We start from the raw sequence: 23,930 nt of genomic DNA on the forward strand, positions 1-23,930 counted from the left end.
TATACATTAAGTATTTAAATTTTTTTTTTTGTTTAGTTTAAATTTAAAAGTTTTGCTTTTAATGATCCTTTAAAGTAAAATTATAAGTTTTCAGTAATTTTTTTTTTCATGTTGAGAGAATTGAATAATCCTGAGATTTGTAAATTAAATTTTTATTTTAATATTTAAGTATTGACAAACACACACACACACACACACACACATATACATACATACATACACACACATATATATATATATAATCTGTCTCACTCATTTTTTAAGCTTGTTGGTATATCTAATTGATTTTTTTGTGGCTGATCTTGAAATTATTTGTGAGGAAGATATTTTTGATTGTTAAAGTAAAGTATATCTTAGGAGGATGAAAGTTAATACAATCCACTTGCATATTTAAACAATTATTATATACACTATTAGTTTTGAATTATTTTCTTAACTTGGGTATTTGTGAAGAATCCTTAGATTCCCAAAAAGAAAAGATATTGACGAATGGAATATGGTCCAGGTGCGGTAAAAAAAAACTCAAATAGTAGATAATTATACTATTTCCAGTATGTCCAAAAGATATTGAAGTTAAGATATATATTTGTTCGCAGTTTATGATTTACTTATTCATTACTGTCTTGTTAAAACAGTGATTAGATTTCATTCTATTCTTTTATTAATGGTAACTCAAGAACATTAGGTAACAATTTTAACTCCTTTGAATTTTTTTTATTTTCCTTACAATTTTTAAACTATTATTTGGTAATCATAATGAACTTGGACATTTGTAGTTAGGAGTTCAATTTTCAATTTAAACAGTCATTTTTACCAATTTATCATTATATTCTTCAGATGACTCAGTTGCTTCTGATATTAGAAGACTACGAATGAAAAGCGATGATTTTACACAAATAAAAGTTATCGGTCGTGGAGCTTTTGGAGAAGTCCAACTGGTAAATTAAAGCACAATAACATTTAAATGATTCATATTCTCTATTCTTTATTAATTTTCAATTATTTTAAATTATCAGGTTAGACATAAATCAACACAGAAGGTGTACGCTATGAAACTACTTAGTAAATTTGAAATGGTATGGTTTGTTTTTATAAATTTATTTTCTAAGCTCTTTGATTATCCTCTAATTAATGCATTTATGCCTGTTTTAATGCATAATTTGGTTTTCCTTTTTAAACAGATAAAGCGTTCAGATTCAGCTTTCTTTTGGGAAGAAAGAGATATCATGGCTCATGCAAATTCAGAATGGATCGTTCAGTTACACTTTGCTTTTCAGGACAATAAATTTCTTTATATGGTGATGGACTACATGCCAGGTATGGATAGCTCTAGGATCATAACGACTCTCAAGTACATTTAAGAATTTGATTGATGGTGTGGTACAGGCTTCGAATTGAGTGGCTTAGTGATATTAAGAACTTAATAAGAATTGTTAACTGTATGTGTGAAAAATCTGTATTAAAGTCTTACGGGAAAGAATAGTGAGGTGAATATTATATATTGATAGAAAAAAATGTAATCAATATTTTGAATGGTAAATGTTGGAATAAATTATTTTTGGATATAAAATGTGCTTTGAACTTTAGAAATGGTTTAATAACAGAGTTCAATTTTAATTACTAAATAAAGTATAAATTATTAAAATTCCTAACAAAAGCAAGATAATTTTAATTTTTTTTTTTTCTTTAAAGAGATTATAATTGATTGACCCTCAATTTTATTTCCTATCCCTCTTATTATTCTCTTGTCCTCAAGTTCAAAATTGCCTTTCGTAATATATATATATATAATCATTCATTTGTGAAATACATACATTATAAGTGGTATCTTAGCCAATTACGAAATTCCTATAAAAGATTATTCCTGGAGGACACGTTCTGATGAGGCAAAATAAATGGTTTAAAGATTTTGAAAATGTCTTTTTAGTATCACAAATTCTTCTGATATTTATGACTAATTAGTGGATTGAAAAAAAAATTTAAACTTGGTGAGTGTTTTTGATTCTTATGAAATATTTGGTTGTTTGTATTGTGATTTTTTACAAAATCCAAGCATTGGAAATGAGATACCTGAAGAGAATAGAGGGGAAAACAGAAAGAGACTAAGTCAGGATTAAGTAACTGGAGTGAAACAGGCTGAACATATTATAGAAGAAAAGAAAGAAGAAGAAGAAAGTTTGGCCATTTAAAAAGAATACAGGAGGAAAGAAAGGCAAAACTAATGTATGGGACTAGAGCCAATGGAAAAAGGGCAACTTAGGATTGTGCAGTCAAGGAAGCGTTCGAGAAGAGAGGAATTGAGTGGAATAGACTAAGCCAGCAAGTACAGGACCAAGGCTTATGGATCTGGCTCTATAAGCAAGCTCCTCACTCTGCTCTGCACTAAAAGAGGATAATTAGAAATAGAAGAGAAGGATTAAGAAGAAATATCAATTTTCTCTGTTTTAATTAAATATGACCTTAATAAAACTAAAATTTTAGGATAAACCAAATGTCTTACAGTGCAGTTATAAAAAAAATATTTATGGGTAATGTTTTTTATGATTTATAAAAATTACTCAGAAATCATGTGTTATTTTTACGAGATGACATTTTCTGTATCTTTTGTGGTTAACCTCAAAATAAGAGGATATCATGAGATAAGATTTGAGAAACATGTGGCTTTTAAAAAAATAAAGAATATTTTAATTAAATAAATAGATATAAATTAGTGTTGCTAACTTGTTTATTGTTTTACATTTGCAATTTTATCTGTATCCTATACAATAAACTCTTATCACTGTCTCCTCTAATATTAATTGATTGACTACGTTAGAATGATTAACCCCCTGTTGAAATAATTCCGATACCATACATGCATCTGTGAAACTTTTTGAAATATCACTCATTATTTATATAATTAAATAATTAATTTAAAAGCCTTTAAAAGAAGTTTATTAGCTAGCACAAATTTTTAAAATTATAAAATTACTATATTATTGATATGACTTGGATAAATACAATTTATTTTATCCATTTTAGTTCCTGATAAATTGTGTTCTCAATTTTAAAAATTTTTTTTACAGGAGGTGACTTAGTCAATTTAATGTCTAATTATGATGTACCTGAAAAATGGGCTAAATTTTACTGTGCTGAAGTTGTTCTTGCTTTAGACGCCATTCATTCCATGGGTTTTGTTCACAGGTAAAATAAATATGTCTCTTGTTATCTTTGAAGTTTTTGTTTCATACCAAGTGAATTATTTTAACCTTATTGATAAAATATTATATTATTAGTATTTTAAAATTGTTTATGATTGGAGAAGATTTTAATTTGGTAAGTTTTTGTAAAATGGTACATGGAATAATAATATTTGTTTTAGGACTTATTTTTAAAATTATTTTGGTATATATAACTAACCACCATGTTTTCAGTAGGTACAATTAACTGAAAGTTTTTATAATTTCATTTTAATTGGGGGATAAACATTGAGAAATCAGTTCGAATAACTTTTACGCTCCGTCGTGGTCTATGTCCTCCTGTTTTTCTGAACGAACGAAGTTTAACCCAGACAGACACAGTAAAATACCTTGGATTTACATTAAACAAACGACTTATATGGACCTCCTACATAAAAATAACAAAACAAAAGCTAAATTTCCGACTTAAATTATTATTTCATCTTTTAAATAAACGATCAAAATTACCACTTTCAGAAAAACTAAAGATTTATACTTACCTTCTCAGACCAATTTGGACTTACGGTGCACAAATTTACGGATATGCCAAAAAAAAAACTAACTTACTGAAACTGCAACAGTTTCAATCAAAATTACTAAGACTGATCAGTAGCGCTCCCCCCTACATCAGTAACAAGAACTTACAGAAAGACTTACGAACTCCCTACTTACAAACAACCATTAAATCATTATATAAACGGTTTCACGACGCACTTCCAACACACACTAACCCTCTAATTCAAGGACTATCAACACTAGACTTACCAGATACGAGACGACGTTTACAAAGGAGCTGGAATAGGGACCTCTTAAATTGATTTTTAAATTTCAATTTTAATAGAGAGGCATCATTGGATGACCTAACCTTTATGCCTTCATGACTTTTTTATTATTATTATTTTTTTTTTCTCTTTCTACATCTCATTCGCTGGTTGTAAAAATACTTTTACAGTTGTGAATAAACTAAATAAAAAAAAAAAGAAAGAAAAAAAATTTAATTGGGTAAAGACATGGATAGTCATGTGTTTTGGAATGAGGGTCCAAGCCAACATAGTGCTTCTATTCTGCAAGTATTTCATTCCCTCCTTTATCCTTATAATAAATCTTATTTTTTCTATTGTCTTTAAAAAGGCTGACCTCTAAATGGTTGAGAAGATGTTATCATAAACCTAAACTTCATTGGCCGATTGTGCCAAATCACTACTAAAATGTTCAGGTTGGCTCCTCTAAAACCATTTATAAGATAATCTTGGATTGGTACCATCCTTTGAAAGGAAGTTTGTGTCTCCTATTTAGTTCGATTAATATTATGTAATTATCTTTTCATTTATAAAAAAGTAATTTGTTTAATATCCTAGAATTTGAAAACATGAAATGTACTGACAGCTTTTTACTGATATTGCTTTCTCTTTTTTCCAAGATTTCGGGTTCTATTTGATCTGAAACTAATTATTATTTTTATATTAACATGTTTATTATATGTTGTCTTAATTTTCATATAAATTAATTATTCTGAATGACATCGTTGAACATTTATTCTCATTAATAGTTTGCTAAATAAAAAAAAAAAAATGAAATTCTGGGACATAATTGAACTACAATTATTTACTATGTACATTTAGGTAGCTGATTTGTCCTTAAAAAAAAAAATTCATAATTATTAATATATAAGAAGATGGTCAGAGTTGCGGTCAAAAGAGAAACAAATATAGTTTACAACTATTTATTTTCCGACGTTTCGCCCCAACTTGCAGGGCTTCCTTCCTTTTATTTATATGTAATTTCTTATCACTTTATTTTTACATAATATTTATCCTAGCTTAAATTGCCTTATTGTATCTTATTGTTGTAATATTCTCAGTTCTATTTATTTTTTTTGTATCTTTTTAGCCCTGATGAAGCCCTACAAAGTGGGGCGAAACGTCGGAAAATAAATAGTTGTAAACTTTTGTTTCTCTTTTGACAACAACTCTGACCATCTTCTTATATATCAATTTTTATGGTCAATTATATATACATATACATAATTATTAATGGACATTTATTTCAAGTTTAAGTGAAACATCCAAGTAGGTATTCTTAAAGTAGAGGTTGTATACATTTTGAATTAACGTATACTACAAAAATATTTTTTATATATTAATATGCAATAGGGATGTTTATACGAATTTCAATCAAACTTACTGCTAAGAATTTTGGAAATTGTTTTAATCCCTGAATACTAATGGTAGTTAAAACATCAAGTAAATACCTTCATTTTTCTTCCACTGATTGATTGTGGTGGAGTGAGTGAGCCACATCAGTACTTTATAGCCTGCCGTTGTTGTGAAAAGACCCTTAGCCAGCAAGCTGTAAGGTAAGATTCGATCAAGCGCACTGAGTTTTCTTTTGATGACTGATTTTGAGGCTTATGTTGAAGAAGAAAATGTTTGTTCAGATTGTTGAGAATCAGATTCTAAGAGAGAAGATTAGAGTTAGGACAGTGTATTTTCAGTTGTTTTATGACTCACGGCTATAGTGAATCAGAAAATAATTACCTACCATAACTGGATTTGAACCTGGGTCCTTTGAATTAGTAGCACAGAGATATCCACTCTCACATTTATTAATATAAGTCTCTATTTTCTATTTAAAAATTTGTGTTCAAGTTGCCCTTACTACTGGGCTTTTGAGGCTTGTCATCTTATATTTTTTATCTTGTCAGGGCGACACTGGTTATAAAAGATATTTTACCAAGAAATTTAGATCTATATCTGTTTTTTTTTTATTTGTTTTTATCAGATATTATTATCGTGAAACACTTTATACTTTGTTTTAAATTATTTAATACTGAAGTAGTTGTAAGTCATACAATTGTAGATTATCATATAAAACTTGTGATTAAAAGCCAGAATGTCGTAAGATAATTGTAACATGCTTAAATTTTAATCTTCTAAATTTTCTAACTACTTTTTTTTTTAAATTATTTTAAATAATATTTATACTGTTTAAGAAACTGTGTGTGTAAGAAAGTTTTTTCAATACTCCCCTTTTTATATTCATGTATTCTCGACCATAAAACATTCAATTTTCCAGTATGGTTGTTGAATCGATAAGTGTATTTGTTGCAAAACTAACTGTCAACTTAACATTAGTTTGTTGATGTCAGCAATCACACTAAACAGGAGTTTCAATTAGTTGACTCCTTTCAAGGAAAGAAAGAAATTTCTCATGTTCTTATCCATGGTTTAATATATGCAGAGGGATTCATCAAATAAATAAATTTAATAATAATTTAAAATAGCTGTATGTGGGGCTTTGATATGCTATGAATAATGGAACAGAAATTCGTCTCAGTTGTGTAGGATTTAATTCAGAGTAATGGATTCAGATAGATAGTACAAGTCTTTAAGAAAGAAGAGGTTGAAAGTCCATTCCTTTCATTGTTTAATGCTTTTTTATTACTCACACTAACAGCTATATAATGGTGGCTGGAAAGAGAAGAGGAGGTGTATATGATTAGTCAATATATAAAAAAATATATATAAATAATATAATTTTGTCCTATTTTTTATTAAGTTATTCAAGTTATAAAATAATAATAATAATATATATTATTTACATATACATAGAGAGACATAGTTACAAAAATGATTGTAATGATATGTATGGTGGAATAATCTCGACTCATATTTAAACTCAAAAAGATCAAACTCTTGATTGATTTTTTTATAATATTCTGTGTTTTTCGAGTTTTTGAAGTATTTGAACAGTGTCTAATGTTGAAAAAGGTTTCTACACTATTTTCAGTACTGAGAATTATAAAAAAGAAATAAAATAATTTTAGGTTCTACTTTGCAAGGTCTGGAATGCAATGAATCTTGAATAGCCAATATTAAACTAACTTATACTAAGAAAAAAATTCTTAATGCAAATCATTACTGATGGAATAATTATCAAAGCATTAAAAATTTTAATGTGGAAGATATTCTCTCAGGATTTTAGCAAAAACAGAAATAATCTTTAGGTAAATGACTAAAAAATCTTATGTTTGTTATCATTTAAAAATGTCTTGGCATGAATCTATCCTTCATACTTTGTGTAAACCTACAGTTATTGATTCTATTCTATCTAATATTTCTGAAACTTCATAAACTGAAGTACTGAAGTATGAGCCTCTTTTCCTTTCATTATTTTTTGAACCATAGTGTCTCACCCTCATTTTTTCTAAACTTAATTGAGATTCATGGTTGTCAATCTTTCTTTTTTTCTTTCTGCTAGAAAAATCTTCCTTTTTCTTATTTCTAGTTTGATATAAGTCTCAGATTATTAGATTTCTCAGGTTATGAAAATATTTGTCCCTTTTGATTCATAATTGATTTAGGTAAAACTTTTTGTTAAGAAACTCTTCGTTATTCATTAAAAAATCTTAAAAAAACTTTTACCCTATTAACTTGGTCGCAATATAAACAGAAGAGGAATATCTTTGAATGTATAGTATTATAGAAGTAAAAATTCTATAACTGTGATGCAATTGTTATCCTGGATAATTTTGTTTGTTAGTTATTTTATATGTATTGAATAAAACAATTGATTTTATCAACTGTAGTACGTATCTAGGTAAATAAGGTAACAAATGCACATTTCATTATTGATTATTGCGCATTGTAATTCATTTTCTCTTTCAAAAACGTTGTTAATGGTTCATTGGACAGTAAAATATTGTTTTTTATTGGAATAATAGTTTTTGGCTTTAGTGTAGAAATGATTGTCACTTTTTTATTACGTAATAAACTTGTTAGCGCTCAATCAAAATGTTTAAAATATTCTATTTTCTTGTAATTTATTTTACTTTTGGTCAATGTTTGAAACTTTGTTCAGTTCATATTCAGAGAATATAAATTTATATATTGTAAATTTTATTGTTTATTGATATTAATTTTATTATTTATTTTATATTATCTGTTTTTTTATTAATTGAAATACAGTAGAAATCGGTATAATGAACCTCTATATAACAATAAATATAAAATTAATTTAGTTCATGGGATATAAATTTTTTTCTGAAATGGACAAAATGTATTTTGATCTGAAGCTTCTCACATTTACATCATATCAACTCCAGTTAGTATGCACAAACAAAAGCCTTGTATCTTTTTTTTTTTTTTTTTTCTGGGTATCTGTTGGGAACCAGGTTTTACCATGAAAAGAGGTTTTGTCATGGCATTTTAATCACTAAGTTTAAACTTTTCTGAGACTTACTAAGATTTCAGTTTATCCCTACCAGTTTGTCATTTAGTGAGTTTATTTTGGAGTTGCAGTATTAAGATTTGTCTAATGATTATGTTATTCCATTCACACCGATCTTGTTAGTCAGTTGTATTTTTCACCTTACTATCATGCATTTTTCTTCTGATCCTTGTGTCTATTCTATCTACTATGTATCTATTATCTTGACCTTAATTATAAACCACTTATTAGGCAATCTGCTATGATAAATCAACTCCAATAAATCAAATGTTCATTTGCTACAGTTGGAAAGGAGTAAGCTTCTGGTACATGTACAGTATAATTGAACATCATCTAGTTACCTATGAATGGGATTACATAATGAACCAATATTATCATTCCACTCTTTTTGAAAACAAAGTATGGCAGTATAAACTATACATTATGAACTAAGGAGGAATATATAGGTTGTTGTGTGGATGAAGGCTTGCTGATCACTTCTATAAAAATCCACTTCTTTTTAAAAATCAAATTAACCTCTTTATTACCTTTATTGTATATGTATGTTCTTGTCTAATTCAATACATTGAATTGGACACAAGAGAAAACAAACTTCTCTTGGTTGGGCATGCTTATTTTTTCTAGTATTGTATCCTCAAAAATTGAAATAATTGTTTGCATGTGTTTTCATAGTAAGCTTTTATTAAATTTGAGTCTTTAAAGGCTTATTTATTTATTTTTTATTTTCTAAATGTTAAAATTTTCTTATTTACTTCACTGGATCATGCACATTACTTTTTCTTCAACTGTTAAAAAAATGACAGTGTTGCCAACTTGCTCTTCTTAATTCTTCTTTTTTTGTATTTGTTTTAATCAGACATAATATGCATTGAAGAATATTAAAATGAAAACAGTGATTATGAAAATTAGAGGAAATTCACAATGGAATTATATTGATAGTTTATTTTAATTTTACTCTATTATTAGTATAAACTTAAGAGTAAAAAGAGAAATGCTGCCCAAATATATTGGGTTGCTACATTACACACCATACTTATCAGTCCTATTAGATATACTATAAACACTAACATAAAGTAATTAACTATCATACAATATTTTTTTAAAACGAAAAATATATGCCTTTAAAGATCAAAAAATATTTTTTTTAAATAAATGGCATACCTTGAATTTTATAATGAGAGTATTCTTGCCACTTTTGCACAGTTAGCACAATTTGAGTAAACGTTCCCTTTCGTATTAAGTGCTATATTTGCGGAAGTGTTATTTGCTAAAGTAAGGTTATCTAGGTCCTTTGAACAAGTTTTTTTGAGTCTTGTGTTTTATTGATTCCATTTCACTTAAAAAAAAAAAAATTATAGAGGAAAACAAATACTTGAGATGAAAACCTTATAATAGTCTACATTAATTTTATTTCAGGCTGAGTGTGCTATTGGCTATATTTATTTCAAAAATGTCAAATAATTTTCTCAAATTTTAAATACTTAATTTTTTTTTCGAAGAAAATTTAATTTGTGAACAATGAATAATAAGAAATCTAATAAAAAAGAAAATTGTGATGTTAAAAATTGATTCATAAACATATTATAAATTTAATATCAGTTGTAATAATCAATATATTGTGTTTCTTTTCTTTCTATATTTTGCAGCTTGCCATATTCGATTTGATTTTTGCTCTTGGTCACTGTTGTCATACGTTTTTCTGCTAGTACTTGATTGGCTTTGCTAATGTCTCTGTAGCTCTTATTAATGATTTTGATGTGATCAAGGTTCGACCTCTCAGTAGTAATCCGCGACAGTAAGTAATCATGCAATAGATATTACTACCAATTATAGGGTCTTATTATCATGAAGAATATCAGCAATGTATGCTGTACATTAAGGCCAAGGCCTCTTGGGAATACAAAGAGGTATTCTACTTTGCCAATAAAGTTATAGCTTCCTGTTACTAGCTTATCTTTTAATTGATTTTGTCTCCAGAAATTGTTTAGTATGCTTTCTATTGGACTTAAATCTTTATACCACGTTTTCAGTTATTTGTTATTTTTGTAAGTATTTTGAATGTTATACTCATATAAATATTCTTGCAAATGAGTAATCTTACATCTTTTTATTCATGTTTAGTTATGTCTTATTTTATAATCTGTGTCAAACATTTCTCAGTTAGTTTGTGTGTTGCAACTGCACTTCCCCAATGCTTTTATACTTTTCTGTTTTTATTATATGATTTTCAGTGTTGAAAATACTACTTCAAGTCATTAAATTAATTTTAATATCTGAATATTTAAATGATCCAATATATTCATATTACTGAGGATACAACTAAAGCAAAAAAAAAAAGTTTTTTATTAACTTTAATATACCTTATTTATATTAATCTTGTCTTGCTTTTAATGACTTGAGGTTTTTTACTGATTTAATTTATAACATTATTATTTTTTAATTATCAATTATTTTGATTATATAGGGATGTGAAACCTGACAACATGCTTTTGGATAAACATGGACACTTGAAGCTGGCTGATTTTGGTACATGTATGAGAATGGATTCTGTAAGTGTTTTGTTCTTATTTGCCAAGTATGTTATCATATGATCAGTCTGCCCATGTAAAATCTGACTATAATTATAGATCTGTTTTGTATAGTTTAATAGAATTTTGATTTCTGGTGTTATGCTATTGTTATGAATAATAATGACTTTTTTTCAAATTAAGTTTTTTATTTCTTGTCTTTTAGAACTTGAATTCAATTTTCCTGAAACGTTTTATAAACATAGCTCTCTTCTGATGGATCTTGTTTTATTATCTTGTCTTAAGAGCATTTTATAATGAACTTGATAATAAAACTTGACAATTGATTAATTTAAGACATTATTGGAAACAGTGAAAGCCAGAGAATATTTGTAGTTGAAGGAAATTCTCTATTATTTTTCCTATCTAAGAGGGTATTATTCGTTTTTATTATTATTAATTCATCTTTGAAGCTTTTGTTCGGCATTATCCAACTTAAGTAAACATAATAACTTGATTTGAACCATAAAATGGATAGGATAGCCCCTTTAACTACATTGTTAAACTTTTGGGAGTTGCATTTGCTGCATGAAAATGTTGACTTTAATTATTTAGTATTAATCTGCCGATTGGGTTCATATAACCGGCTAAAAAATAAATAAATAAAAGAAGATGAAAAATTTGTTGTTAACGATAGTTCTAAACCTTATAATTTAAATTTTGTAAATGAGCTGAAGAGTTATAATTGGTTTGATTTATATAAGTTTTGGTATAACTGTTTGACAACAACAAATTTTCCTGTCAGTTTTAATTATTTAATACATTTAATTCAATATATTGTTTAAATTATATGAAAAATAAATACTATCAATGTTTATGTTTGTTATTTTTATAAATATTTGGGATTTTAGGACGGTCTTGTTAGATCAGATACTGCAGTTGGAACTCCTGATTATATATCTCCTGAGGTACTTCAATCACAAGGAGGTGAAGGGGTTTATGGAAGAGAATGTGATTGGTGGTCAGTTGGTGTTTTTCTTTATGAAATGCTTGTTGGTGACACGCCATTTTATGCAGATTCTCTGGTTGGAACTTATTCAAAAATTATGGACCACAAAAACTCACTTCGTTTTGATCCTGAATTAGAAATTAGTTCAGAAGCAAAAAGTTTAATCTCTGGATTTCTTACGGACAGGTTAGTTTTGTTTTGAAATAATTTACTTTAAGATCTTTTATCAGTTAAACCATTTTGTATAATATTACTCTAATACCTTCTAGTAAGACTAATACCTCTCCCTTATAATTCTACTCATTTTAATCTGTAACAAATATAGAATTTATTCATATTGCTGTATTGACATAAATAACAGACATATATAAATAGTTTTTTGTTATTGTTATAGAATGAGTCGTCTTGGACGTGAAGGTGTTAATGAGATTAAAGTCCATCCATTTTTCCAAAATGATCAATGGACCTTTGACAATTTAAGGGACTGTGAGTATATATTTTTTTGCTTCTGATTACTTATAAACTAGTTATTTTAATAAGACTCAATCTATATTATATTTTGAATTTATGGGTTAAAATTATGTAAAATATTTATTATAAAGATCTGAGCACGAGCAGATGGTTTATTTACACTATGTGCTCCATTGCGTTATGGATGTTATAGTTAACTGTTGATCAATATAAGAAGTTGGTGAGTGAAGAAGTACTAATGAGTAAAACATTTATTTATTTGTGCCTATGTTCTATGCTTTATCAGGGCTTAAAAAAAACAAAAACAATACTACAACCATTAAAAGAAACAATGTAATAAGTAACAAGACCATATAAAAATGTAGGATTATGAAAATAAGCATGACAAATCAAATATGTATTTGTAAATTATATGAAATGTAGAAAAGATAATGATTTGAAAGATATAACACTAATGAGTGTACATGCACCAACGGAGGAAAAAACGGATGAAGAGGAGGAATTTTATGAACAGCTTGAAAGAACCTATGATAATATGATGTCAAAATTATTTTGGGGGACTTAAATGGAAAAATCGGTAGAGAGAAGAATCTGAGGATACCAGTGGGAAACTATAGATGCCACAAAACTACTAACGATGATGGATTTAGAATAGTAAATTTCACAACCAGCAAAAACATGAAGATAGTAAATACCACCTTTTAACACAAGCGTTTCCACTTAGGAACTTGGATATCACCGGATGGCAGGACCAAAAACCAAATAGATCATGTTATGATAATAAGCAGCCACCAAAGTGATATTGAAGATATGAAAAGCTGCAGAGGAGTTGAAGTAGGTTGTGATCATTTCTTGGTAAAGGTGAAGTATAGGCAGAGATTGGTGATGAGAGCAAAAGACCAAAACGGGAAAAGGGACTATAAGAATAAGTATAAAATTAATTAAATGCCTTAAAAAGGCCTGACGTCCAAAAAGAATATGAAAGAAAAGTGGAGGAATATCTAGGAAGTGGACAACAGGAAGAAGAGGAAAATATTGAAACTTAATAGGAAACAATAAAGAGAGCTGTTTTAAGTGCTGGTATTGAAATCACAGAAGAAGAGAGGAATAAGAACAGCCATTGGTTTGACCAGGGGTGTCTAAATTCTGTGGATGTAGAAAGATAAAGGCTTACATGAGGGTGATTCAAAGAAGAAGCAGGCTAGTATCAGAAAAATAGGTAAAAAAGAGAGAAAACAAAAGACTATGCAGAGGAAAAAAGAGAAAGAAGATCGAAGGGAAATTGATCCCTCGATGATTTCCGAGGGTAAAAATAGTAGAAACTTCTATCAAAGGCTGAATATGCTTAGAAAAGGATTGTAACCACGAAGATCATTCTGCAAAGACAGGGATGGAACTCTACTGGGAGATAGAGAAGAAATCGCCTAGAGATGGAGTAATCATTTCAGCAAACTACTCAACCCCAACCTGGAAAACCTTCAAGAAATTCCAGAAATAGTAGAGGACAATGTGGACCTTGAACCGCCAGACCCAGAGGAAGTAGAAGACATTTTAAATAAGTTAAAGAATAATAAAGTATCTGGATTTGATGGGATCCCAACTGAGATGCTTAAATATGGAGGAGAGAGGCTGCATTGGGAGATTTATGGTCTCATTCTGGAAATCTGGGACAAGGAAGAAAGATTTGCTTATAAAGACAGTTACGGAATTCAAAGAGGCAACTAGGAAGGCAGGTCTCAAAATGAACAAAAACAAAACAAAATATATATCAACCAGGAAAGGGATGGGGGACAAGTGAATGTCTTTTATGAGGAGGAAGTTGTATTGAAAGTGTGGATAAGTTTAAATATCTTGGTACAATTTTAACCAACAATAACAAGATAGAGGAGAAAATAAGGACATGAATCAGGAACGGAAATAAATGTTAATGGTCGCTCCAAAAGGTATTCCGTAATTGAGAGATACCCTGAACTCTTAAAATAAGGGTATATAAAACAATAATATGTCTCATTATCATGTACGATAGCGAGGCATGGATCCTAAACAAGTAGCAGGGGAGGTTGTTGAGTACATGGGAGAGAAAGATTACTAATTAATGCAGCCTAATGAGAAAACAAGTATTAAAGATTCAAGTTCATAAGAATTTTTGGTCTAGGTAAATTTGGAAAGATATGGAATCTTTGGTTGGGAAAATTTGGAAAAAATGTAGAAAAGATGGGAGCTTTCCAGAGCAAGCTAGTTTACTAGATACTCTGGTTTATTTCCTATTTTTTGACATTTTATTTTTTAATCTAATCATGTCTATTGTTAATTATATAATTTTTTTTTTTTAAGGTGCACCACCTGTTGTTCCCGAATTATCTGGGGATGCAGATACACGCAATTTCGATGACATAGAAAGAGATGAGAGTCCTGATGAAAATTTTCCAACCCCAAAAGCTTTTGCAGGGAATCATTTACCTTTCGTAGGATTCACATACTCCAAAGATTATCAGTGAGTATTGCTATTCTACTGAAGTGTACAAGAAATAATAATTTAAAAGTATTTTGTTATAAGTAGAGGTAGTTTTAATATTAGCAATAATAATATTATGGCAGCGAGCTGAAGTCTGCCTTTTCACTCATGATTTCATTTTTAATTTGTATAGCTTTTTTTTTTTTTTTTAATTAACCTTATTATGTTTGATTTTTACTTTAGTTATTCTTAGTTTTAAATTTTATTATTATTACATAATTTTGTTATTTTTTTAACTTTATTTTTATTTTATTTTAGATTTCTGTCCCAAGGAAATAAAAATATCAGCATTGACACTGTAAGTAGCATTTGTTTCTAAATATTTGTTTATACAGAGGTAAAAAGAGTTATTTAAAGTCCTTTTTTTTTTTTTTTTTTGGTCTTTTTTTTCATTTCATGGGAATGGGACATCAGGTGGATAATGTGAGTATACTATTCTTTGTTAAATAAATTTTATTGTTAATTAGTTTAATAGTTATTTTCAATGTAAATTACGAGTTAAAATTTTTCTTAAGTCAAATGTTATCTAAGTTGACAGATTCTTTTAATTGGTTCAAAAATGTTTCAGGGAGGGAAACAAACTATTTTATTATATTATATATATTTTTTATTTGGATTGCTTTATGATTCTTGTTATAAATTGAACATAAAATCAATAACAATGCCATAAACCAATCTTTTTTTCATCTTTGTTCCATTGAGATGTAAATTCATTACAGCATTATTTTATTAAATAAGGATTACATTATTAATTTAATTTATTAAATATATAGTGAGCATGTATACTTACAATAAATTGACTGTTACTTATAATCGAAACCCTTTAAAGCCATTAATGGCCCTTAAGAGTCATAAATGTAATACAATAATTTTTATTAAATTTTAAAATAAATAAAAGTATTAAGTCTGGGATTAGTCAAGGTACCTATCTAATTAGTTGATTACTTATAGCATTCTACCATTTATCTGTTTTTACTAGCTAATTAGCATATTTTCTGTTCCGTTTATCTTAACACTTTTATCATTTAAGTAAATTAACTGTTTTATTTAATGTAAATTTCAGGATATTTCGGCTCTTCAGTCAGAGCTAGAAAAAGAACGTCTTCATGTTGAAAATCTTGAGGCTAAACAGCATTGCCTTCTTTCCCAATTGGAAATATCAACGCATAGAGAAAGTGAACTTAGGTCCGATATATCTGCTTTGGAAAAGTCTGTGGCTATTCTTAAACATGAATTGAAAGAGGTGAATATTGTAGTTTCTTTGAGGAGAGAATACTTTCAAAAATATTAGTTTTATTCCACAAAAAATACATCAATTTTTTATATGCCATGCTACCAATATCAATTGATTTTTTAACAGATTAGTTATGAGACTAAAGTCAAGCTATGTAACTTATCAGTACTTCCTCTTAAGAAAACATTGTTATTTATTTATATTTTAAGTTTCCTTTTAAAAGTCAGGCAACTGTGTTGCAGATGTTTTATAGAGTTTTCTTTTTACTTTCCTTACCTCCTAGGTTGTAGGAGGTAAGGAAAGTAAAAAGTCTTGTTAAAAGCAGTAGTCCATGCTACCAAGTGTAATGATTTTAGTGATGATGCCATTTATGTATCAGTGTTTCTTTATTACCATTAAAGTTTATCTATTAGCAGAAATTAATCTACTTAAGAAATAAATAACTTTTCTAATGAGAACAAATACAAATATACAATGCCAAAAGTTAATAATTAAAAAAAAAATTTAGTTTCATATTTTCAGGGAATAATGGAAAATTATATTTGGAAGTAGTTTGTACATATATTTAATGAAACAATTATTTGTTAAACAAGTAATGAAAATTCAGTTATATATATTGAAAAACAATCTTAACAATTATTTTTCACACATCGAGAAACAATCTTAACAATTATTTTTCACACATCGAGAAACAAGTTAGATTTGATAATGATATATTGTGCGAAATTGTTAAATAAAATTTTGTACCAGAAAATTGAGCTCAGAGAATATTTACTGTACTAAGGATCACTTAGGATCAAGGACTAAGGATAGGATACTGGACTAAGGATAAACTTAGTCTTAGTAGAATTTTAAAGGACTTTTATTGTTTACTTTTGACTATGGATATTTCTTAATATCTGTTTGGAATTTTTGCCTGAATTAGATATCAATAAATAATGGATAGATGTACTATAAAAATTATTTTTTATGGCTGTTTTGTGTTGAGTATTATAGATAACTGTGTAGAACACAGGCTGAGAGGAAGAATTAGAACTTATTATTTACTATTGATGTTTTTATATTGACCATTAAATTCTATTTGAGTCATTGAGACAAAAGAAAAATGCAAATTTTATTAATTTAAATGATTATTTTGTTGTATGTTATAGTCTTCTTGTGAACAAATATAACAAATAATGATGAATATTTCAATAGGTATTAATGTCTATAAATACATAAACCTCTCATAATTAAATAGATATCTGTTGTTACTTTAATGTACAATTATATTTTGTGAGCGATGAATTTATTGTATATTAATAAAATAATTGAATTTTAATTACAGTGGCAAAGGAAAGCAGACAATGAACTTGAATCAAGAAGAAAAACTGAAATGAGTTTACATGAAATAAGAAGGAAGTTGGAAGATGAGCAAAACAAAAGAACTAGAGAAATGAATAATAACCAGCAAGTTAGCGATAAAATAACCATTCTTGAAAAACAGGTAAGCTTTTAATTTTTTAAATTATAAAGTGAGCACTAGTTATATTGCACATCTTATACTTATATACTAACCTATAAGGGTCATTTTCAAAATTACCTGCTGGCACTTTAATTGTTGCATGCTGTTCTGTTTGGTCAGTGCAGAAAAATACATTTCTAGATACTACAATGTCTTCTAGCACTGTCCCTGAAATCAATATCTATGAGTTTTTACTGTTTGTAATTATGAATATTTTTTTTATTTCAGTGAACAGTGTTTAATTATTAGTTATAAACCTGGGAAGACCTGATAATAGCTCTTCTCATTCTAAATATCTATTTAAAAGCCCCGCAGGTCACAATCTCAGAAATGTAATGGATTCTCTCCATCCAAATTAAAAAGTTGTTCAAAAAGTCTAGGAATTTAGTAAAAAATATATTTGGATGACATTTTGTGAAAATGAAAGTCTGATTAATAAATCTGGCTGGTTAAGTCATTACGGAAGCAATCCATTTTGAAATATTTGGTTGTCCGTAATGTTGAATTCTCAAGGATTATCCTAGGGTGATCTGTGACTTAGTTGCCAAATCTAAAACTAATCGACACCATTGTCCTCAAGAATATCTTCACACAGTGGATGGTAAATGGATAGATTTTTTTGATTCTTTGTATCTTTAAAGCTTAGAATCTTGAATTTTGATGTTGGGGATTAAACATTTTTTTCTTGGTTGAATTACAATATTTCATCATTAAAAACAATCAATTTGAAGTGTGTAAATCATACAAAATCGTGTAAAAATCATCTGAAAATACTGAAATAAGTGATCACAAACTTGTTTAGCACATTGGGTCATAATAAGGTGAAAATATTACTCTCTAAACTGTCCATAATATGGTCCAAGAAGATGGATAAAAAGGATAAAAAAATAAAAGTTGGTTTACTCCATTAGTCCTCATGCAATCCCAATCCATGACATTATTGCCACTGTTGATATTGCTTTCCAATTTTTGGATTCTATGGCTTTATCTTTGCACATTCAAACAAATTTCCTGATACCTAACCTAAATATTTTGAGCCAGTTTTCATTGAGATATTGGTTGCACCATGTTGTCGTTTACTATCTTTTTATCTCTTGTAGCCATTTCATCTTAATCATAAAATCTTTTCCATTGATTTTTTTAAAAATAATTTATGAATATTTATAACTAGGAGGATACTGTGTCCCCTTTCCACCTATTGGAGGACCAACCCTGATTTTACAAATTATTCATCTGTTCATTTAACAGTACTACCCATTGCTCGGATTGTATTGGAATGTAAAATACAATAATACTCAGTGATCTCTAAAATCTTTTATATAGAATATAGAGATGACAAAAAAATCATAATAAAAAATATATTGAAATTATCTCTTGAATTTTTGTTTTTATTTTTCAGGTTGCAGAAAAACACGAGAAGTTAAAAAGTGAAAATGAAGCCAATTCTCGTTTGAGGAAACAAGTGGCCGAGCTGATTGTTGCTAAAACAGCCAGTGAACAGCTTGCTACTGAGCTCCAAGGAATGTTAGACTCTTTGCAATCCCAAAGAGATTCTTTACAACAAGAAGTAGCGGCTCTACAAGGACAACTTTCTCAAGAAAAGAGTTCTAATGCCCATGCAGTTGATTTGCAGAAAGAGCTTGAAGGTAATCTTATTATTGGTATTCAGATTTGAATAACAATATATTGATGAATGGTAGATATTCATATCGTTTGTGTATTTTAATACTGTAAACTTTAATATCAGAAGAAAGTATTGAAACATTTTTGTCTTATTCCGATCATTTTTAATTTTTAATTGACTATTATATTTTTTAAAACATCTGTTGATTTAATTAGGTTTTAGATTTAATGTTATACATTTTATTTAATGATTTACTTTTAGCATTCAACAGTACACATTTTGGAAATTAATACCAATATTGCTTTCTTAGTTTTTTCAGTATATTTGGTGTAAAATCAAAAAGCTATTTCATTATTCCCAATTCTCAATTTTATTTTAATAGTAAAATTTGAAATGAACTTATAATTCTATTCTGAAAAACATTGTATTGTAATTGTTTTATCAGAAAACAATGTATCTGAAAAATTTCTGCTTCCTTACTACTTAAGGAAGGGAAGGATTGTATTAAAGCAAAAAATATCCTCGGAATAGAAATTTTCCACTCATATTTCATGTTTTCAAGAACAGATCTTGTTCTGTATCTGTCAGACTATAGTCAAATTTATGTTCTGGCATCGATGAAACCGTTAATCTGATTTTTAGTTCTTAGTCGGTCCCAATATCATTTTTATCAAATTCCATTCACTACTTCCACTTATTCATAATTTCAGATAAAATGTAATTTTTTTTTTTTGTTTTTGTTTTTAGAAAGATTAACGAGTATGGTTCATGAAATAGAACGTGGACATGACCGGGAAAAAAAAATATCAGAAGACAATAGGCAGTTGTCTGAAAAAGTTTCATGCTTGGAAAAGGAATGTGCTTCCTTAGGACTCGAATTAAAGGCTGCTCAAAACAGGTATCATCAAGAAGTAAGAGCCCATGAAGAAACACAAAAATCAAGGTTATTATCTAGTCAGCAGGCCAATATGGAAGTTGTTAAAGGTATTCTACAGTTTTAATATTTACTTTTTTAATTTATTTTTTTATTTTTGTATGATTCATCAAGCTTTCACTTGTTAAGCAGATATTGAGCTGTGGACATTTTATTTCATAATAGATAGTTATTAATTTAGTAATTCTGAAGAGGCTCAATTAAAATTTCGATAAATATCTTGTTTTAATGGCATTTTTCTAAATTTCCTATTGAAACCCATTCACTTTTAATTTAATAATGTTTTGAATAATTCAAAATCTATGCATTTCCTGGAACATTCTTGATGGTTATTTGAAGGATAGTTCATTTGTCCAATAATGTAAACTAAAAAATAAATAAATGTAAAATTTTTGTCAGACCAATATTAGTGAAGGTGCAGCCAAGAATTATTGTATTGGTATTAACAGCCAAAGTGGTTAGGAAAGTATGAATAGACACACCACATATTTTCCAATGAACATGAACATTTTCACAGTATTGGATGATTTTTATTTTTTCCCAGCTGTTGTTTATTTTCCAATATAAAAATAAACAGTGGAAGTTTCATTTCTTTAGCATCTGGCTCTTTGATCACCTAGAATATTTCATATATTTTTAATCCTTGATTTCTTAAGATTAGTTGATCAAAAATATTTCCAATTCAAAATTCAGGAGACATATCTTATAACACCACTTTTGGTTTTAATTTCATTATTTAGAGAGTAAGTGTGGACATTTTGGTTTACAGCTTTTTGTTCATTTCTATTTTCCTTAAATTCTCATCATTGTTGTAAACATGGAATACGTTTTTGTTTTCCCCATATTTTAGATTCACTTCTATTAATTTGGTTGTTAAATTATTCAAAATATTTCAGTGGACTTTAAATGTTTATATTGACTGGTGGGAATTATTTATACTTTTTTTTTTTCTCTTTTATTTTGTATTATTCTTCATCATTCTTTTCAGAGAAGTTGAATAGTGATTTGTAATAAGTGTGGTATAAATTGTTGACTCTCACCTCTTCTGCGCTTTTGAAGTGTGATATTCTTATTTTATTTTTTATTACTTTTACCTGCTGTTAAGTTAAGAGGTAATAAATAAATTGTCTTTAATTGTAGGCAGAGCATTAATTTATACATTTAAGAACAAATTATAGCTTTTAGTACAAGCTAAATGTTAATATTATAATAATGTTAGGAGGGTCATTCTGTGTCACTTTATAGTGCTGTTTTTTATATGTATCCTTGGGATACATTTTAGCTTTGGACTGTTTACAACAGAGAGGTTTTCATTTAGGATGTATATGTGTATTATCCCTCGATAAAAATAGACTCTTGGCAATAAACCACTATATCAGTGTAATTCCCTTAGGTCAAATTCTAATTTTTATTAAAAATTATTAGAACAATGATTATGAAAAATACATTACAAATATGAATTTTATGTTTGTTCTTTTATATTGTAAGGTAGCTGTTATATTTAGCTATTACCCAGTTTTCCAACTTCCCATTGTCTATTATCCCCTATTCTATCTATTATATATATTTTGAGATTGCATTGATCATTTTATTTATACAGTTTTTTAATTATTCACCAAATTGTATATAAATGAAAATTGATTGTCATTCATATTACCCAAGTAATATTTTGATTATCTATCTCATTTCATTACTTAATTATTTGAGTGATCTAGAAAAAAAAACTAACTCTTTTTAGATTTACTCATATTTAGCCTTTCCAATTTTATTATTAGCAATCTAGACTCTATTCGAGGATACCTGAAACTCAGATTGTATATTCTATATTGCAAGTAGAATCATTAAGAAAAAAATGTAGATATTTTTCCTGAAAACACCCTTGCCAATTAAAGCAGGACAAAAAAGAGCAAATATGCACAAGTTTTGTTGTCATAATTTTTGCCTCTCCACTCCTCCTCAGTTTTTGGGTTATTGAACACAAATCTGAGTTTTGCTGACCGATTTTCCCAGGAACCTTGTTTTGTTTTTTTTTTGCCTAAAAATTATGGTATTTTATAGTAATTCACTTACATCGAAAACTATTTATTTTTTTAAGAAAATCATAGTTTACAAAATTAAGGTAAACAAAATTTTCTACTTTTGATGTCTGTAAGATTTTTCTCAGTTACAGAAAGTTTATTTCATATTTCATTAATTTTGAAATATTTTATTTTTTACATATTATTGTTTATAGCCCTGCAAGCAAAATTAAATGAAGAAAAAGCATCCCGACAAAAGGCTGAGCTAAATTATCAAGAGAAAGAAAGGCAAATGTCAATGTTGACTGTTGATTACCGTCAAATTCAACAACGCTTACAAAAGCTGGAAGGAGAACATAGGCAAGAAGTTGACAAGGTAAATTGTTACTTTATTCATGTATTTTAAATTTAGTCTACCTCCTCATTTAGCCTAGTCCAGTCTTGCAATAATAAGGAGGAGGTGCCCCTGGTTACTCCTGCCCTTCAAACCTCGTCTTGTGTCCCTGATTTCATATTCCAGCTATTTGATGACTATCATTCTAATAATTGATTGTAGAATCCCTATAACATCCTCCACTTATCATACTATTGCTGGTCTCCTGCAGGGATCCTGTTTAAGCTTCTTTCTTGTCAATCTTTTCATAAATGATTACCCAAAATTTAAAAATATTAATATTGCCATCTTTGCTGATGATACTTTTGATATGCACCTCATCATACTGAAATGGCACAAACATTAATAGACTTAAAGAAGCTTTCAAAAAAACTTTTAGGTACATTAGATTAAACATTAGATCTGAACATTGAAAAAACATAAGCCATAATTTTCAAATAAAGACAACCTATACTTCTCTGGAACATAGTTTTAAATGATACTATTTCTTTTGCCAAATCCATCAAATATTTAGGATTCATGTTAGATAGTAAACTTTTATTTAACCACCACCTTAATCTGAAAATGGAAAAGAAAATAATATAAAAAATGTATCCACTTTTCAATAAAATTCAAAATTATCTCCTAGAAGCCACTCTATAAATTATTATAATTTAATGAATGTAAATAATTAATTATATTAGTGTAATACCTATCTTAACATATGCCTGTCTGATTCGGAAATTTCTCCTGATAAAAAATACTCATTCAGAGCCTTAAAAATCCCCATTTTACCCGAATCAGTGATGATATTATAATAACAACTGTATGATTGTTACAGTCATGATTGTATTGCCACACTAGCTCTTGTATGATAGTGATTAATTATTACATGTATTATACACCTTAACATATATTATACTGTACTACTGTACAGTTTTAGTTATTGCAACAAGAGTCACAGTCACTACCATGGTATATCTGTTAATTACTGTCGAGACAATGTAGTCGCACTGGGTCTGACATGATTGTTGATAGTTCAAGTAATGTTAGTTGACTATCAGTCACGTTAACTGCCTCCTTTCACTGTCATATGTATACCCCTTGACAGTAAACTGTCACAACATATCACCCAAACCAAATATAAAGATGATAGGGAGGAAAACATTGCTATTATGTTTGCCTAAGAATATCAAATTGTATAAGCCCTGGACATCAAAAATGATTTGCCCGGGCCCCAAAAACAAAGCCACTATGGACACTAAAAATATATTTGTTCAAGACCTTAAAATAT

At 28.3% G+C, this 23,930-nt stretch overlaps 1 protein-coding gene and 1 long non-coding RNA gene across 3 annotated transcripts in view; one reads left to right on the forward strand and one right to left on the reverse strand.

Annotated features, from left to right (window-relative positions):
* Positions 1-23,930, forward strand: part of Rok (Rho kinase) — a 37,835-nt gene that overhangs the window by 1,918 nt on the left and 11,987 nt on the right. For both annotated transcript variants that reach the window (XM_014431486.2, XM_067053240.1), the window contains exons 3-16: positions 838-938; positions 1,017-1,076; positions 1,182-1,317; positions 3,066-3,183; positions 10,912-10,996; positions 11,866-12,149; positions 12,358-12,449; positions 14,769-14,928; positions 15,208-15,247; positions 16,013-16,192; positions 17,511-17,669; positions 19,087-19,333; positions 20,059-20,295; positions 22,479-22,639. In XM_014431486.2, coding sequence (XP_014286972.1) covers positions 838-938; positions 1,017-1,076; positions 1,182-1,317; positions 3,066-3,183; positions 10,912-10,996; positions 11,866-12,149; positions 12,358-12,449; positions 14,769-14,928; positions 15,208-15,247; positions 16,013-16,192; positions 17,511-17,669; positions 19,087-19,333; positions 20,059-20,295; positions 22,479-22,639 — 2,060 coding nt within the window. The remainder of the gene's footprint in view (positions 1-837; positions 939-1,016; positions 1,077-1,181; positions 1,318-3,065; positions 3,184-10,911; positions 10,997-11,865; positions 12,150-12,357; positions 12,450-14,768; positions 14,929-15,207; positions 15,248-16,012; positions 16,193-17,510; positions 17,670-19,086; positions 19,334-20,058; positions 20,296-22,478; positions 22,640-23,930) is intronic.
* Positions 4,225-20,786, reverse strand: LOC106687538 (uncharacterized). Its single transcript, XR_001344174.3, has 5 exons — positions 20,728-20,786; positions 17,741-17,855; positions 9,609-9,783; positions 5,470-5,673; positions 4,225-4,663 (listed from the first exon to the last, which is right to left on the reverse strand). It is a non-coding gene; the product is annotated as an uncharacterized lncRNA (long non-coding RNA).

This window comes from Halyomorpha halys, unplaced genomic scaffold (genome assembly GCF_000696795.3).
Source record: "Halyomorpha halys isolate HHAL.00 unplaced genomic scaffold, Hhal_1.1 Scaffold977.1, whole genome shotgun sequence".
NCBI lineage: Eukaryota > Metazoa > Arthropoda > Insecta > Hemiptera > Pentatomidae > Halyomorpha > Halyomorpha halys.